At 43.1% G+C, this 19,457-nt stretch overlaps 1 protein-coding gene across 1 annotated transcript in view; it reads right to left on the reverse strand.

Annotated features, from left to right (window-relative positions):
• Window positions 1-19,457, reverse strand: part of LOC112264187 (immunoglobulin superfamily DCC subclass member 3-like) — a 113,283-nt gene that overhangs the window by 38,659 nt on the left and 55,167 nt on the right. Inside the window, exons 3-5 of the mRNA XM_024440751.2 lie at window positions 12,726-12,870; window positions 12,187-12,317; window positions 8,872-9,009 (exon numbers count right to left, since the gene is read on the reverse strand). Of these exons, the coding sequence (XP_024296519.2) occupies window positions 8,872-9,009; window positions 12,187-12,317; window positions 12,726-12,870 (414 nt within the window). The remainder of the gene's footprint in view (window positions 1-8,871; window positions 9,010-12,186; window positions 12,318-12,725; window positions 12,871-19,457) is intronic.

Here is a 19,457-nt window from a genome sequence, read left to right on the forward strand (position 1 = left end):
ACAGTGCATCCAGACAGAGTTCACGAGAATGCCTTCAAAATAGAATATACAAACCTCAGCCCTTTCTGTGTTCTTGTAGCTGCAACAAACAGCACCAGCATTGGGCTGTAGGCTACAGGATTTTCAGTAGAACATAGGAACCTATTATTCAGACATATTTACAATCCAATTGAAACAGCCTGGTCAGCTAAGTCAGCCAGTGGAGTTTCCTATTGACTGTAGTAGAAGCTATGGCTAGAACAGTATAACTTAAACATGCTCCATGGTACTATTACATTTTTTTTTGATTGCTTAAGCACGATTTTCAAAACAGGGCCCGTGTTTTCAAAACACTACACACAATCACACAACCAATTAGCAAAACACTACAGATCCTTTGCAAAATGAAACACTCTTGTAAAAACGATACACTTCTTTTTAAAATCCACACTTTGTTACCATATGAAACACACACGTTTCACATTACTATGCTCTGTTTGCACGAGTTACACTCTGCTGTGATAAACCTAAAACACTTTTAGCACTTCTACTTCCCTATGATTAGAGTAGGCTACTATCAACCAAGTACAAATATAATGTCAATTCACCAAACACTACACAAGACCAATGTTGCAGACTGAAGAAACTCATTTATTTCTCAACACGCCCAAAATGTTGACATGGAGATTCATAATACTGTAACCAAACGTCACTTTACGTATTGTAAGATCAAAATAAAAAAATAAAAAATAACTAGACATTGTCTCTTCGCCTAGCTGGATCTGGCCAGAGAATTTCATCAACATCGCAGGTAATGTTGTCATTAGCAAGACACCTTGGAAAGAAACGTCTTGAATGACGAATCCATCCTTGCATTGCTGCTACCACCTGGTCACAGGCCTCCTCCATGGCTTGGATGAGGGGTACCTCAGCCTGGAGATGGAGATCATATACCTTCCACCGCCATGCCGAGAAAAACTCTTCTATAGGGTTGAGGAATGGAGAGTATGTTGGAAGATATAGGATGGTGAAATGTGGATGTTGCTGAAACCAGTTCTGAACCAGAGCAGAGCGGTGGAAAGACACATTGTCCCAGACAACAATGTATTGCATATGATCCATTTGATTCGCTGCTGTTATGTTGTGCAATTGGTCCAATAATGTAAGTATGAGTGCTGTGTTGTAAGGGCCCATATGGGCATGGCGGTGGAGGACCCCATTCTGTGTAATGGCTGCACAGAGTGTTATATTACCCCCACGTTGCCCTGGGACATTGACTATAGCCCTGTGGCAAATGATGTTTCTTCCCCTCCTTCGTGTTCTCGTCAGGTTGAACCTAGCCTCATCTACGTAAATGAACTCATGCTGGATCTCCTCTCCATCCATTCGTAAAACTCTCTGAAAAACAGTGTCAGGCAAAATTGTGTAGTTCAGTGTAGATCTAGTATACATATTACAGTACAGTAAAATATTATGAGACAGTATGCAAGATCACAGTGCTAAAGTGAATACATACCTCTGCATAATCATGCCGCAGTCGTTTCACCCTTTCGGAATTGCGCTCGAAAGGCACTCGATAAATTTGCTTCATTTGAATATGTTTTCTTTAGGATGCGTGCCAGTGTTGATGTTGAGACCTGATGGATATCGTTGAAAAGGGCGTGGTTATTGACCATGTTAGCTTGGAGCTGCTTGAGTGTTATAGCATTGTTGGCCAAAACCATGTTTATTATCTCCCTCTCTTGCTGTTCTGTGAACATAGGAGGCCTTCCCCCTTGTCGTCCCTGACCCTCAATCCTATGTAGAAAAAAAAACAGTATACAATAGTACAGTAATTTCACAGGAAAAGGTAACAGAAGTGCTGATAGTGCATAGAATACAGTACTGTAAGCAGTTACTGAAACCGTGCAGATGTTTTTGATATGATGATATTTTTACAATACCTATTTTCCAGTCTAAATGTTCTCATCACACTTGCCACTGTATATCGGCTTAGATTTGGCTGTACTCGCAGTCCAGCCTCCCTCAGTGTCAGGCCGTGGTTGACAACGTGGTCAACCAGTGTTGCGCGGATCTCATTTGTCAGATTCGGTCCTCTTTGAGCACCTTCTTGTCTTCCTCTTCCTCCTCCTCGTCCTCCTCGTTCTCCTCGTCCTTCTCCTCCTCTTTCTCTGACTCTTTCCATTGTGCTTGAAGGCCGATGAACTCACCTGCTGCTTTTTATAGTGCTCATACACCTGATTGGTGTGTCTACAATTAAGCAAAAAGTGTTTGCACACCTGATGACTGTGTTGAACCAATAGGTTGGACGGTGTGGTAATCTGACAGTCAGTGCTTTGGTATTGCAAAGACGTGACTTCATGATAGATTTAATAGTGTAATGTATGTTAAGTGTGTTTAGTGTTTTGCAAATCACTGTGTGTAGAGTTTTGCAACAAGTGTGAGGTTGACAATGTGCTTATAGTTGTGCAAATATGGGCTGATGTTTTGCTTCTTGAGTGTAAGGTTTTGCTAATAGTGTACTACTTTTAATTTTAGTGTGTAAGCAATCCAAAAAAACTGTAAGTGCAAGCCTCAGGCTCTCAGCCTGATCCTCAGGCTCTCAGCCTGATCCTCCGACTCCCAGCCCCAGTCCAGTGTCATAACTAAAGGGACTCAGCTAGGAGTGGCTAAACAACTGTGAACCATATAATGGGCGTTATTACCCCTCTACAATAAGCCTTACTCAAGTCGGGCTAGCTGCTGAGTGAACTGTAAAATCAACAGAGTTGGACACAGTTTACAGTTCCTCCATGGCTACCTCTTATCTCTCCAGACACACTCTCTCTCACAGAAACTTGATCTCTCTCTCGGTCTCTATCTGTGTGTGTGTGTGTGTGTGTGTATGTATGTGTCTGTGTGTGTGTGTGTGTGTGTGTGTGTGTGTGTGTGTGTGTGTGTGTGTGTGTGTGTGTGTGTGTATGTGTGTGTGTGTGTGTGTGTGTGTGTGTGTGTGTGTGTGTGTGTGTGTGTGTGTGTGTGTATATGTGTGTGTGTGTGTGTGTGTGTGTGTGTGTGTGTGTGTGTGTGTGTGTGTGTGTGTGTGTGTGTGTGTGTGTGTGTGTGTGTGTGTGTGTGTGTGTGTGTGTGTGTGTGTGTGTGTGTGTGTGTGTGTGTGTGTGCTGTCTGAATGGATGCCGCTATCTCTATGTCAGTCTGTAATGTAGTTAGTGTCAAAGCAGGCAGCGAGCCAGCAAAAAGTAGCCCAGAGAGCACCAGTGCTGATGAATGAAAAGCTCCAAACAAACTCTGGCATTAAGGAATGACTGATGTGAATCTATTAAATTCATTATCCAGCTTATCCCCAGGCCGTCACTCCCTGTAATCTAATACACTAAAATCCAGAGGCGTCATGCCCACAAGGAGACGTGCCCCCTCAGATTTGTCCTGTTTTTACATTTTTCAGATGTTAAATTAATAACTTTTTTTTGAAGCCCCCGCTTCATCATCATTATTTATAAAAAAAGATCTGTCAGCAGTATTTTGCAGAGGGGACATACTGACTATCACCCCCCATTCTTCCCAGATACACCACAGAGCAAAGATATGCTACGTCAGCGGAGGAGAGAGAGTGTCGAGTGATACACACAGTGTATGATTTGATTTTAACTGCCGTTGATGGGCAGGACTCGCAAGAGGAATGTTTGTAAATGAATTTGATCAAGCTATGTGGCCTATTGATTCCTTTTTGATGAATAAATAAAACAAAAAATGTTGTTGTTTCTCTGTAACACTAGTCACCTAGCAATTTTATCAAGTTGGCTTTAGCTAGCCCAGATAGGTTCCCAATCTCCCAACCTCATAATTAGCTACCGAGCCATTTCAGGCTATAACTCAAGATAGAGTGGCTTGTATAACTATCTCTGCTGGCTTGCCTGCAGGCAAGGTTGCTAGACTTTAGAAAATACTAAAATAGCTTTAAATATTGGGTTATTGTACTATACACCGGTGTGGCAGTTCTAGTAAAAATCTAAGGCATAAAAGTTCTTAAAGCTGCAATATGTAACTTTTAGGGCAACCTGACCAAATGTACATAGAAATGTGAGTAATAGATCTGTCATTTTCATCGAAAGCAAGTCTAAGAAGCGGTTGATCTGTTCTATGTGTGCTATTTCTATGCTTCCTGTTCTTAACCTCTTATGGATCCCTTCACGTGCCAATCCCTTTAGCGGGATCGATTTGACAACATCCAGTGAAATGGCAACGCGCTAAATTCAAACTACAGGAATATCAATAATCAACATTCACGAACATATATATGTTAAACATCAAAATGAAGCTTAACTTCTTGTTAATCCATTCGCTGTGTCAGATTTCAAAAAGGCTTTACGGCGAAAGCACACCATGCGATTATCTGAGGACAGCGCCCCGCATACAAACACATGAAAATCATATTTCAATCAGACAGGTGCGCCACAAAAGTCAGAAATAGTGATATAATTAATGCCTTACCTTTGAAGATCTTCTTCTGTTGGCACTCCAAAATGTTCCAGAAACATCACAAATCGTCCTTTTGTTCGATAATGTTCTTCTTTATGTCCCAAAAATGTCAATTTATTTGATTCAGAAATACACCGGTTTCAACTCGCCCAACATGCCTACAAAGTATCTAATAAATTACCTGTAAACTTGGTCCAAACATTTCAAACAACGTTCCTAATCCAACCTCAGGTACCCTAAAACGTAAACAATCGATCAAATTTAAGACGGAATAAACTGTTTCTAATACCGGATGAAAACATTGTGAAGCGCGTTCCAGTAGAGTCCACCTGTAGTGACACGTACAATGAATAGCACTAACTCTTAATTTCTCAAAAGAAAAACATCAACCAATTTCTAAAGACTGACATCTAGTGGAAGCCATAGGAACTGCAACCAGGTTACTCATAAATAGGAAATTAGAAAACAATTGGAAAACACAATGACCACAAAAATACATTTCCCTGGATGGATTGTGCTCGGGGTTTCACCTGCCAAATCAGTTATACTCACAGACATTATTCTAACAGTTTTAGAAACTTCAGAGTGTTTTCTATCCAAATCTACTACTTATATGCATATCCTAGCTTCTGGGCCAGAGTAGCAGGCAGTTTACGTTGGGCACACTTGTCATCCGGACGTCAAAATACTGCCCCCAGCCTTAAGAAGTTTCAAGTTCCGTTTTTGGGTCTTTTATTTTAGTATTGTACACCAACTTCAAACAGCTGAAAATACAAAAAGATGTTTCACAGCAGGTTATATTGTACAATGATTCTCTACACTATGCATTGCTTGTTTGTCACAAACTGAAATTGGGTGAACTATTTTATTTTTGAAAATGTATTTTAATTTTTATGTAACCCCCTTTTTCTCCCCAATTTCATGTTATCCAATTGGTAGTAGTTACAGTCTTGTCTCATCGCTGCAACTCCCGTACGGACTCAGGAGAGGCGAAGGTTGGGAGCCATGCGTCCTCCGAAACACAACCCAACCAAGCGCCTTTCTTCTTGATACAATGCCCATCCAACCCGGAAGCCAGTCACACCAATGTGTCGGAGGAAACATCTGGCGACCTGGTCAGCATGCACTGCGCCCGGCCCGCCACAGGAGTCACTAGTGCGCGATGAGACAAGGATATCCCTGCCGGCCAAACCCTCCCTAACCCGGACGACTCTGGGCCAATTGTGCACCGCCCCATGGGCCTCCCGGTCGCGGCCGGCTGCGACAGAGCCTGGACTCGAACCCAGAATCTCTGGTGGCACAGCTAGCCTTAGACCACTGCGCCACCCAGAAGGCCCTTGTTTGAATTTTAGCAACCAGGAAATGGCAGAGCAATTTCTGCATATTGCACCTTTAAAGAATCAATGTACATCATTAATTAAAATTACAATTGAAAAGCTAAAGAGGTATGCTTAGATAACCTATGCAGAAAATCATATATAGAGATGGCGCCAACAGACACGACAGCTCTGCTTCTAGCTCCTAAGCAACGTTGCAGTATTTAGATTTGGTTGTGCGTAATTTCTTACATTATTAGACCAGAACATTTTTTGTTTTATTACATACAGCCGGAAATACCTTTTGGATATCAGAGTGGTGGTAACTCACCAGCATTACGACCAGGAATACGACTTTCCCGAACTGGACCCTTCATTCTCACCTCCCAGGTGAATTGAACTTATCCCAGAGGCTGCTCCAATACGCCGCCGGTGGAGAGAGGTATTCAGAGTGGACTTCTAGTCTGACTCACGAGGCCTGCACGCCATCCACCGCTTCTGAATATATTACTCGCTAATGTTCAGTCTCTGGACTATAAAGTAGTCGAGCTCAGGGCGAGGATCTCCTTCCAGCTAGACATCAGGGACAGTAACATACTCTGTTTCACGGAATCATGGCTCTCTCCGGTTATACTGTCCCCGTTCTTAAAGGTGCTCTGTGCAACTGGGTCCTGGACTTCCTGACGGGCCGACCCCAGGTGGTGAAGGTAAGATACAACACCTCCACTTTGCTGATCCTCAACACAGGGGCCCCACAAGGGCGCATGCTCAGCCCCCTCCTGTACTCCTTGTTCACCTATGACTGCGTGGCCACGCACGCCTCCAACTCAATCATCATGTTTGCAGACGACACAACAGTAGTAAGCCTGACTACCAACAATGACAAGACAGCCTACAGGGAGGAGGTGAGGGCCCTGGGGGAGTGGTGCCAGGAAAATAACCTCTCCCTCAATGTCAACAAAATGAAGGAGCTGATCATGGACATCAGGAAACAGCAGAGGGAGCACACCCCTATCCACATCAACAGTAGAGAAGGTAAAAAGCTTTAAGTTAGTCGGCGTACACATCACTAACAATCTGAAATGGTCCACCCTCACAGACATTGTGGTGAAGAAGGCTGAAGAAATTTGGCTTGGCCCCTAAGACCCTCACAAACTTTTATAGATGTTCAATTGAGAGCATCCTGTTGGACTGTATCACTGCCTGGTACGGTAACTGCACCGCCAGCAACCGCAGGCCTCTCCAGAGGGTGGTGCGGTCTGCCCAACGCATCACCGGGGGCACACTGCCTGCCTTCCAGAACACATACAGCACCCGATGTCACAGGAAGGCCAAAAAGACCATTAAGGACATCAACCACCCGAGCCACTGCCTGTTCATCGCGCTATCATCCAGAAGGTGAGATCAGTACAGGTGCATCAAAGCTGGGACCGAGAGACTGAAAAACAGCTTCTATCTCAAGGCCATCAGACTGTTAAATAGCTATCACTAGCCGGCCACCACTCGGTTACTCAACCCCACAATTTAGAGGCTGCTACCCTATGTACATAGACATGGAATCACTGGTCACTTTGATAATGGAACACTAGTCATTTTAATAATGTTTACATACAGCTTTACTCATTTCATATGTATATACTGGATTCTACTGCATTTTAATCAATGCCACTCCGACATTGCTCATCCTAATATTTGTAAATTCATAAATTTGAGATTTGTGTGCATTATTGTGAATTGCTAGATATTACTGCCCTGTTGGAGCTAGGAACACAAGCATTTCGCTACACCCACAATAACATCTGCTAAATATGTGTATTTGACCAATACAATTTGATTTGATATATTTTTTTACATAAAATTAGGCAATAATTATTATGGGTCTAGATTGCAGGAAAAAACTGTTTTTCATGTGTTTGAAAAATGCAAAATTCTCAAACTATACCACCCCCTCCATCTTTACATACTTTGTGCCCCCCTCTAAAATAATGGCTGCATGACGCCCCTGTTGAAATCCCATCCTGTCAGCATTTAATTACAGCAACATTGTGCAAGGCAATATCCACAATCTGATTATGGCTCCTCTCTGGTTGGGGAGGGGCTGCAATTTACATTTTGAACAGCAAATCAGATTGGATAATAGCTTTGAAAAACAAATATCAGATTGCAAAATTGTTAGCGGCAGAGTTTGAGTGATAGCCAAGAGGAACGTTTAAAGTGTGGGGGGCTGAATCCTGCCTGGGCTCAACACCTCTAAGCGATTATGGTGGATCTCCCACCGTGTCACTTACTCACTTTAGAGGTTCATCTCGACCAGGAGAGTAAAGAATGCATTCATCAAAAATTAAGATTGTGTTTAGCCCCGCAAAGACTCATATAGGCTGCAATCCCCTGCTTCATGTGTACAGAAGATGAATGTTCTATTAGACATGACATAAAGGAACATACTACACGTATGTACACAATTCAGAGATGAGCTAACCCAGACACACATACATACATGCACACACACATCCACACAACTGTACATGCGTACAAAAACACACACAAATACACACTGGACAGCAGTAGCCTACTTAATCACTGTGCTGTACCACATTAGAAGCAGTCACTGAACACAGCTTTTTTTCTCCATTCATTTATATCAAGGTCAGCAAGATAATGTCTGGTAAATAGACTTTCAACATTCCAAATCATTTGGATCCATCTGGGAAACAATGGGCTCCGTGTATGCAGTGAAGGCAGCATACCATGACCAATTTCACACACAAAGCCGCTGTATTTTAATGTATCAAAATATCCCGTTTAACAGAATGTCCTCTTCAATCTCTGTATTTTGCCTGTGTGCTTTATATAAATGTTTATATAATTCAGCTATACTACTATGGTGACATGGTTTTATGTCAGCTGCAGTAGTGATGTAAGTCGGGTTTCGGATGATTGCAAACTAGACAAGCAATCTAGCATGGAACCTTGTGGAAGATAGAAGGGTTCTATAGCCCTTAAGGCCTGAGAGGCAGGGGGGTTTAACCCCTGTTCAGCACCCTGAAGGCTGCAGCTTTGATTTGATGTAAAAGAGCCTGCGGGGTTTTGGTCTTACCAAGCCTGCTCCATGACACGATGGGGCGGGGATATCCTGTGGCAACACATTCCAAGATGGCCGTCTGGTGAACGGTGAGAGTGAGGTTTTCAGGACCCACGAGGATCATGGGCTCTTTGTAAACAGAAGACTGGGATACTGGGGGAGAAGAGAGTGACGCAAGCGTGAGCATACAAGAGCTTTATGGATTGCAACATTTAATTGGATTTCACTGTTCTGCATCATCTTGGCGATGACGCTGTGTGAGATGATGCATAGCCACATATTTGTGTGTTGGGTGGGTATCCAGGGAAGGTGTGTATGTGTGTGTGTATGTATGTACAGTGGGGCAAAAAAGTATTTAGTCAGCCACCAATTGTGCAAGTTCTCCCACTTAAAAAGATAAGAGAGGCCTGTAATTTTCATCATAGGTACACTTCAACTATGACAGACAAAATGAGGAAAAAAAATATCCAGAAAATCACATTGTAGGATTTTTTATTAATTTATTTGCAAATTATGGTGGAAAATAAGTATTTGGTCAATAACAAAAGTTTATCTCAATACTTTGTTATATACCCTTTGTTGGCAATGACAGAGGTCAAACGTTTTCTGTAAGTCTTCACAAGGTTTTCACACACTGTTGCTGGTATTTTGGCCCATTCCTCCATGCAGATCTCCTCTAGAGCAGTGATGTTTTGGGGCTGTTGCTGGGCAACACAGACTTTCAACTCCCTCCAAAGATTTTCTATGAGGTTGAGATTTGGAGACTGGCTAGGCCATTCCAGGACCTTGAAATGCTTCTTACGAAGCCACTCCTTCGTTGCCCGGGCGGTGTGTTTGGGATCATTGTCATGCTGAAAGACCCAGCCACGTTTCATCTTCAATGCCCTTGCTGATGGAAGGAGGTTTTCACTCAAAATCTCACGATACATGGCCCCATTCATTCTTTCCTTTACACGGATCAGTCGTCCTGGTCCCTTTGCAGAAAAACAGCCCCAAAGCATGATGTTTCCACCCCCATGCTTCACAGTAGGTATGGTGTTCGTTGGATGCAACTCAGCATTCTTTGTCCTCCAAACACGACGAGTTGAGTTTTTACCAAAAAGTTATATTTTGGTTTCATCTGACCATATGACATTCTCCCAATCTTCTTCTGGATCATCCAAATGCTCTCTAGCAAACTTCAGATGGGCCTGGACATGTACTGGCTTAAGCAGGGGGACACGTCTGGCACTGCAGGATTCCCCCCGTGTGGTTCTGGGATTTTTGCTCACCGTTCTTGTGATCATTTTGACCCCACGGGGTGAGATCTTGCGTGGAGCCCCAGATCGAGGGAGATTATCAGTGGTCTTGTATGTCTTCCATTTCCTAATAATTGCTCCCATAGTTGATTTCTTCAAACCAAGCTGCTTACCTATTGCAGATTCAGTCTTCCTAGCCTGGTGCAGGTCTACAATTTTGTTTCTGGTGTCCTTTGACAGCTCTTTGGTCTTGGCCATAGTGGAGTTTGGAGTGTAACTGTATGAGGTTGTGGACAGTTGTCTTTTATACTGATAACAAGTTCAAACAGGTGCCATTAATACAGGTAACAAGTGGAGGACAGAGGAGCCTCTTACAGAAGTAGTTACAGGTCTGTGAGAACCAGAAATCTTGCTTGTTTGTAGGTGACCAAATACTTATTTTCCACCATAATTTTCAAATAAATTCATTTAAAATCCTACAATGTGATTTTCTGGATTTCTTTATCTCATTTTGTCTGTCATAGTTGAAGTGTACCTATGATGAAAATTACAGGCCTCTATCATCTTTTTAAGTGGGAGGACTTTCACAATTGGTGGCTGACTAAATACTTTTTTTTTTTTTGCCCCACTGTATGTATGTATGTATGTATGTATGTATATGTATGTATGTATGTATGTATATGTATGTATGTATGAATGTATGTATGTATGTATGTATGTATGTATGTATGTATGTATGTATGTATGTATGTATGTATGTATGTATGTATGTATGTATTAGAGGTCGACCGATTAATCGGAATGGCCGATTAATTAGGGCCGATTTCAAGTTTTCATAACAATCGGAAATCTGTATTTTTGGGCGCTGATTTGCAGATTTTTTTTACACCTTTATTTAATCTTTATTTAACTAGGCACGTCAGTTAAGAACACATTCTTATTTTCAATGACGGCCTAGGAACGGTGGGTTAACTGCCTCGTTCAGAGGCAGAAAGATAGATTTTCACCTTGTCAGCTCGGGGGTTCCAATCTTGCAACCTTACAGTTAACTAGTCCAACGCAATAACGACCTGCCTCTCTCTCGTTGCACTCCACAAGGAGACTGTTAGGCAAATGCAGTAAGCCAAGGTAAGTTGCTAGCTAGCATTAAACTTATCTTATAAAAAACAATCAATCATAATCACTAGTTAACTACACATGGTTGATGATATTACTAGATATTATCTAGCGTGTCCTGTGTTGCATATAATCTGACTGAGCATACAAGCATACAAGTATCTAAGTATCTGACTGAGCGGTGTTAGGCAGAAGCAGGCGAGTAAACATTCATTCAAACAGTACTTTCGTGCATTTTGCCAAAAGTTCTTCGTTGTGTGTCAAGCATTGCGCTGTTTATGACTTTAAACCTATCAACTCCCGAGATGAGGCTGGTGTGACCGAAGTGAAATGGCTGGCTAGATAGCGCGTGCTAATAGTGTTTCAAACTTCACTCGCTCTGAGCCTTGGGGTGGTTGTTTCCCTTGCCCTGCATGGGTAATGCTGCTTCGATGTGGTGGCTGTTGTCGTTGTGTTGCTGGTTCGAGCCCAGGGAGGAGCGAGGAGAGGGACGGAGGCTATGCTGTTACACTGGCAATACTAAAGTGCCTTTAAGAACATCCAATAGTCAAAGGTTAATGAAATACAAATGGTATAGAGGGAAATAGTCCTATAATAACTACAACCTAAAACTTCTTACCTGGGAATATTGAAGACTCATGTTAAAAGGAACCACCAGCTTTCATATGTTCTGAGCAAGGAACTGAAACGTTAGCTTTCTTACATAGCACATATTGCACTTTTACGTTCTTCTCCAACACTTTGTTTTTGCATTATTTAAACCAAATTGAACATGTTTCATTATCTACTTGAGGCTAAATTTTATTTTATTTATGTATTATATTAAGTTAAAATAAGTGTTAATTCAGTATTGTTGTAATTGTCATTATTGCAAAAAAAGTAAAAATAAAATCAATAATCGGTATCGGTATCGGCGTTGAAAAATCATAATCGGTCGACCTCTAGTATGTATGTATGTATGTATGAGTATTGAGACCTGAGACGGTGAGGCGAGCCCCGGCACTGTGCTTTACTCCTGCACTGTTGTGGGCCACACAGCAGAACACACCACTATCCTCCTGACGCAGACCTGTGATCTGCAGAACACCAGTGGGGAGCAGGGTATACCTGCCAGAGAGAAGGAATGGGAGGAGGGTGGGAGAGAGAGAGTGGGGGAGGGAGGGCAGATGGAGAAAGTGAAAGAGAGAGAGGGAGGGGGGAGAAGAGAGAGAGAGAGAGGGAGAGAAAAAGAAAGAGAATCAAGGGAGTAGATCATTGTTTGCTTGATTAAGTGTGTTTACACATGCAACGTAAACTCAATTTCAAACAGCTAGACAGACACAAGGGACACTGGATTCCAGGTGGTGTTGATCTGAGCTGAGTGAGGTTTGGCTGGGTAACAGGTAAGTGAAGGTTGTGAAGCTGCTACAGTAAATGTGTTAACAGCCAGAGTTCTGTGTGCAGGTACAGTAGACCTACAGTAGTTGGTAGGCACAGCCGAGGTGATTAACACAGAGGAACCCTACTTTACTGTACCTCTCATCCTTAGTGTCCACGGAGCGGCCATCTTTCTCCCAGCTGATGGCAGGCTCAGGCAGGCCGTGAATCTGGCACTGGAACCGCCCCATGCCCGCCTCCTCCGCACGCACTGACCGCGGCTGGACATGGAACTCCGTCATCGCTGGAGAGAAAGGGGAGATGCAGCGGCCAATTCAATGTTTGAAAACCTACACAATGTTTTTTTTTTTCAGAGCGTCTTTCGTATAGGCCTACAGTAAATACTACTGCCATGTACAGTACCAGCGTACTAATGTCCTAAACTCAGTGGCACACCAGCCCAGTTAATCAACCAATTACCAGGGAGGTATTACCTACACTTCTTTTTATACCCTTTCCCGCACTCGAAGGCAATTAACTTGTTGGCAAAAAAAAAAAAAGATTCAGAAAAGTAAATAATGTCTCCACCTTTCAGTGGAATGAGTCACAATCCATTGGCTTTATCTAAAGCAACACTGGGCGGCTCTTAACCTTGAGCAGACACATTGCAATAATATGAACCAAATGAGCAGCCGAGACTGCAGTCTGACCAGGGCAGGGAGCTGCCATGTGGTTAGGTAATTACCTGTGTTCTGCTGTCAGCAACCACTGTGCACGGAACCCTAGTGATCATTACCTCTAGTTCTAGGGGGAAAGCCTGTGCTTGGATAATCTGGCACCCATCAGTGACAATGAGTAAATGAAAGGTTCCTAGTTAGCCGTGACACTGAGTAAATGAGAGGCTCCTAGATAGCTTCGGCTCATTTGCTATGCTATGCTAACAAACACAGCTGGGCTCAGAGACAGAGACCTCTGACAACAGCTCCATGGATAAAGAGTAAAGACTGAACCACTGTAGTGAGTGCTCCATCAGGTGGGGAGGGACATTTCTATACATACAATAGGGTTCTGGGGGAGAGTAATGACAGTGTGAGTGGCCAGGCCAGGGCTGCAGATGTACTGTAGTGCTGTGGCCAAACTACGGATAGTCAGCCAGGTCACTTCCTAAACTAGATAAATTAAGTCCAATTAGCACCTTTTTACTGTGCCCAGTGATTAAACAGTATGGTCAAATAGAGGAAGGGGGCAGGTGGGAGAGGACAGTGATGTAGGGAAGGAAGGGGCCAGGTGGGAGAGGACAGGGATGTAGGGAAGGAAGGGGGCAGGTGGGAGAGGACAGTGATGTAGGGAAGGAAGGGGGCAGGTGGGAGGGAAGGAAGGGGCCAGGTGGGAGAGGACAGTGATGTAGGGGGAAGGGGGCAGGTGGGAGAGGACAATGATGTGGGAAGGGGGCAGGACAGTGATGTAGGGAAGGAAGGGGGCAGGTGGGAGAGGACAGGTGGGAGGAAGGGGCAGTGATGATGTAGGGGGAAGGGGCCAGGTGGGAGAGGACAGTGATGTAGGGAAGGAAGGGGGCAGGTGGGAGAGGACAGTGATGTAGGGAAGGAAGGGGGCAGGACAGGTGGGGAAGGAAGGACAGGTGGGAGAGGATTTAAGGAGGGAAGGGGGCAAGTGGGAGAGGACAGAGATTTAGGGAAGGAAAGGGGGCAGGTGGGAGAGGACAGTGATGTAGGGAAGGAAGGGGCATTTGAAATAATTATATAATTTCACAAAATGTAGCCTAACAGCAGCCTAAGCTAACAGTAGCCTAGGCTAACAGCAGACTGGAATACCAGTAGCCTAGGCTAACAGCAGACTGGAATACCAGTAGCCTAGGCTAACAGCAGACTAGAATAACAGCAGCCTAGGCTAACAGCAGCAGTGAAAGAGAAGTATGTTAACAAAAAAGTTTTCTGATGAGTGCTTTGCATTGATCTGTGTCAGTGTTGTGGACCGCCTGTAGGTTAATCGCTATTTGAATGGGGGAAAATAGCATTCCGTTACATGGATATAGGAGAATAATATGGGAAGTGACGCATATAATGTATAGCCTAGATTGCATCATATAGGATCCATTCCAATTCCATCTGATTGGATGATTATACAGTGATGCCATACCATTTCATATAATGTAGCCTACCGTAAAGTGCTTTGAAAGATGCTACAGTGTGAAATTCAACATCAAAACCTTTGAAGGTCTCCTGTGTCTTCACGCACTTCAAAAACCACAATACAACCTTGCTTCATGGAACTGACAGTCCAGTCTGGCTCACTCCAATTGTTAACACATAACACACACATAGCCACAGTGAATTTGTTGATCTCCATAGGTGTAAATTGACATTTGGGGAGATCTCACTTCATACATGTAAAATAATAGAACATACTGCAGGCTTATGCTTCAAACAACATTATCCCTGGAAGAGAACATGGCAGAATCCACAAAAACACTTGCGCAGTTACATCCATAATGTGTTTTTCCACTTTCGGCAGCTGCATTTCACATATCAGCTCCCTGTGGAACAAAGCAGTGATGTGGGCTCGGTGCTGTGATGTGGGGGTGGGGCACGCAACACAAACTCAATTAGAGAGAGGCCTGTCTTTTTCTCAGCTCTTCCACCATCTTCAAGACAAGTGCACTTATTTAAATGTCAACTGTAATTAACTTGGACCAAGCAGGACTTATCTGAACACTCTTAGCATGACAAGAGGCCTAGACCCCCTCCTTGCCCTGTTCCTCTGTTCTTTTTCAACTGGTAAATGTATTTAAGCTAAGCTAGAACCCCGCGCGGCTCTACGGATCCCACAGAAAGCTCGCTACGTCCGGAGCGGATCCGCATTCACACAGTCGTTTTTGTAGCGTGTTTTTTTTGTTAGCCCCAATTCCCTGAAAAACAAAGACGAAGGGAGAGAGTTAGTAAAAAGAGAAAAACGTCCGAACTGAAATGAGGCCTAGAGAGGGAGAAACATTGATGGCCTTCTGGAAAAGTGTAGGACTGAGGAAGAAGATGACAAAGATGTGCTGAAATGTTGCTGGAGCACTGTAAGCCCGTGCTGCACTGTGTCGTCAATTAACATTTAATAAGTTGCGTTTCAGTCTAAGCTCTAATGAGAAATGCTGCATTCCCTGTCAAGACTTGACCCTAAAGTCTCCAAATGGATGCATAGAGACCACCGTTCTGATTAAAATCTTTACCAAGCTCATTTAGAATTCCTCCAACCCTGACTGCTTGCTCTTCAGAGGTTACATACAATAAAGGACAGGGAGAAATAAGGCTTCTGTAAAGCCCTACACATACTTTCAGTAGCCTAATATTTCTTCATTTACTACCAGTACTAGAATGCTATGATTCCTTTGCCTCTGACAATCTTACCCAGCCTGACAAATGTACTGTACAGGCGGCCAACATCTGTTTTGTTTTCCCAGACACACTATACATTTAAACAGCTCATTTTTAACTGAGGCATTTTTAGGATTATTGCCTCTCTCAAGGACCCAACTATCATATCCCTATCTGAGACTAGCAACCTTGTGTGGCCACAATGAAATTAGCCTAACCTACTCCAAACGGCAATCTTCGTGGTCAATATTCGTGGGTATATAAAAAAACATTGAACACAATCATGGCGTTGATTTCATCAGATGTTTGTCCTTGAACCAATTACTTTAAAACCACACACAGACGAAGATAAACGGATAATTTAGTTGCTAATGGCAGTCTGCAGTACCTCGGTCACCCTTCAATTTAAGCTACTCCATGAGAGGGGGCAGCACTGAGCTAGCCTGCTAGAGTAGCTCAAACTGCGTATGCAATGTTTCCAAAAACTCCCTCATGTAGCAAGATGGTGACACGCTGAAATGACACTTCCTGATCTTTAAATGCGCCACTGAGCCCTCAGGTGTTGCTATGCTATTCAGGAACGTGTCAAGACCTGACCCTCAGAGCCTACCTTCTATTGTCCCTGTTGACTCATCAGTAGGAAAGATTTGTTTATCTTTTGGTCCATTCAACAACAGAGCGATACGATCCTTGTTTCAGCAGGATGTTGTATCTATACCTTATGTCATGCCTTATTGGAATGGATTTATTGATAATATCTGTTGGAAAAAAGTGTGGATGTTGCCACACACATACCTACTTGTTAACAAAATTAAGGAAGTTTCCTTTAAAATTATTTATAAATATTATCCTGCCAACCACTATATGAAGAAGTTTAAGGAAAACATCAACTCAAATCGCTCCTTTTGTAATGACCACCCAGAAACAGTGTTGCATCTTTTTTGGCATTGTATGCATGTAAGACAACTGTGGCAAGACATCAGTAGGTTTATAATTGAACACATTTATGAAGATTTTACACTATTGTGGAGAGATGTACTGTTTGGATACTTTACATACAATAGAAATAAGCTGAAACATTTTTATGTAATTAATTTCATTATTCTTTTGGCCAAATTTCATATTCACAAATGTAAATTTACAAACAGAAAACCACATTTTCATACCCTACAAAAAGAACTGTATTTTGAGACGGTTAAATGCTCTACTAACAAAAAAGCTGTTAGAATTGTAAGTATATGCATGTCCCTTAAGGTCCTTGTGTAATTGTAATGTGATATTGTACCCCCTAGCCCCGCCCCCAGCCCACGCCCCCAGCCCACGCCCCCAGCTCGACTGTCCATTGTTTGTAATCTATGTATGCTTGTGTTCCCTCATATGCTTCATGTATTGATTTGTTGTTAATAAAACATAATAAATAAATAAAATAAATAAATGCGCCATTCTCATAGGAAACAATGGGGTGACGTCATCGATGGCTTCGTCCATATTTGAGAATCACACCCCAGTGACAGGCTCTTGGATGAAAACACTGTCAAGCCCCTGTGCCTTTACCTTAAAATTAGCATATCCAGCAGCACAGCTCTGAGCAGAGCCCCTCATTTACTGTAACTAGTTGTACCCTATATCATAATCATCAAATCAAATGTTATTTGTCACATGCTTCGTAAACAACAGGTGTAGACTAACATTGAAATGCTTACCTACGAGCCCTTCCCAAAAATGCAGAGTGAAAAATCGAAAAATAATAGAACAATTATTACACGAGGAACAAATACACAATGAGTAACGATAACTTGGCAATTAAAACTTGGCTATTATATAAATATAAGCAGTGGCCACTGTAATCTAGAGCACTATCAGACTGTACGAGTGTCAGCAGAGGCTCCTGTGTGGAACATTGATTTAAGGGGAGCCTGGAGGCAGTGTGGAGGTGGTGATACATATACGTAGGTGTATTGGAACAGTCAGCCTAGGGAGCTTAGTGAACAGAACACCATCTACAGAAACAGAGAGAGAGGACTGAGCACATCACTGATGTGATTAAAGCAGCTCCCTTTGTTTTCACACATGTATACACAAGCAAGTACGCACGCATACACCGATTACACGCTGCTGTTTGTGCACAGCCCATGGCCAACGCTGTCACAGGCACACAGAGGACACCGAGGCAAAAAGAGAGTGGGATAAGAAAACAAAGAGAGAAAAAAAGAGGGACGATCACCTCCTTATTAAAGAGCTTTCTTTCTGTTGCATCTGTGCCAAGTAGTCATCATGTCTCCTGATCTGGCTGTTGTGTGTCCCCGTAGACATGACCCCCCCCCCAGAGGCTCCCTGCCCTCAACCCTCATGCATTAAACATGGTGAGGCTGCACATAGAGAGAGAGAGAGAAAGAGAAAGAGAGAGAGGCCCACACCTCCGCTCTGCTCCGCACCACCCGCTGCCATCACAGGAACACAGCCTGCTACAAATCCACACTGACACACACACACCCCGGCCACACAGAAACACACAGACGAGAGAAGCATACAGTATTTATACACAACAGAAACACACAGACGAGAGAAGCACACAGTATTTATACACAACAGAAACACACAGACGAGAGAAGCACACAGTATTTATACACAACAGCACAACACTGCTAGGAGGCTGAGTATAAACCTGGCTATATAAAACACAAACACACACACACACAGGTTGATCGGCGGTAAGTCAGCGTGGCAGAAGGCAGGCAGTAGCAGCTCTCCAGTCAGCAGTAGACTTGTTTTTATAACCCTTTTAGGATTCCTCATAGAGTGTTACTCTGGCAAGTGTTCAGAAACCCTAAGACATTATAACAGATAGTACGTTCCCAGCACAGAGCCACAGTGTAAATTAAGCAGATCTAATTACGGGGATAGGCTGAGAGAGGACAGAGATCCATCCATTAAGGAGTGCAGGGGGAGAGGAACGTGATGCTTGGATGCAGCTGGTTTCACAATGACAATCACCACAGGAGTGTGAGGACTGAGAAAGTGACATGGATAGGAAATCAGCGAGCTCCCACAGACCCTGTAATATAACACAGTTGCAGAGTGGGTCAAACCTCTCATTTTATCTCAGCCAGGCAGGGACTCCCCTCGGTCCTCAGATTCCTGGAAGAGCCCAAAGGGATTTTTATGGCATTCCACGAAAATACCACGAAACCTGCTCAATGTCAAATGTGATCCAACAATTTCACACAGACTGATGGACACAAGAGTCTGATACAGATGAACAGACAGACAGTCAATAATGGAAAAATCCAAGATGGAGAGAGCTCTTGGGCTTGATTCGATTTAACAGACAAAACACATACATGTGACAACTACATGGATAGTAAAATATAAAATTCCACTTATATGATAAGGCACTTCACGGGTTGCACAGTGTCCCTGTGATGTACAGTACCAGTCAAAAGTTTGGACACACCTACTCATTTTTACTATTTTCTACATTGTAGAATAATAGTGAAGACATCAAAACTAT

Source organism: Oncorhynchus tshawytscha, linkage group LG12 (assembly GCF_018296145.1).
Source record: "Oncorhynchus tshawytscha isolate Ot180627B linkage group LG12, Otsh_v2.0, whole genome shotgun sequence".
In the NCBI taxonomy this organism is placed as follows: Eukaryota; Metazoa; Chordata; class Actinopteri; order Salmoniformes; family Salmonidae; genus Oncorhynchus; species Oncorhynchus tshawytscha.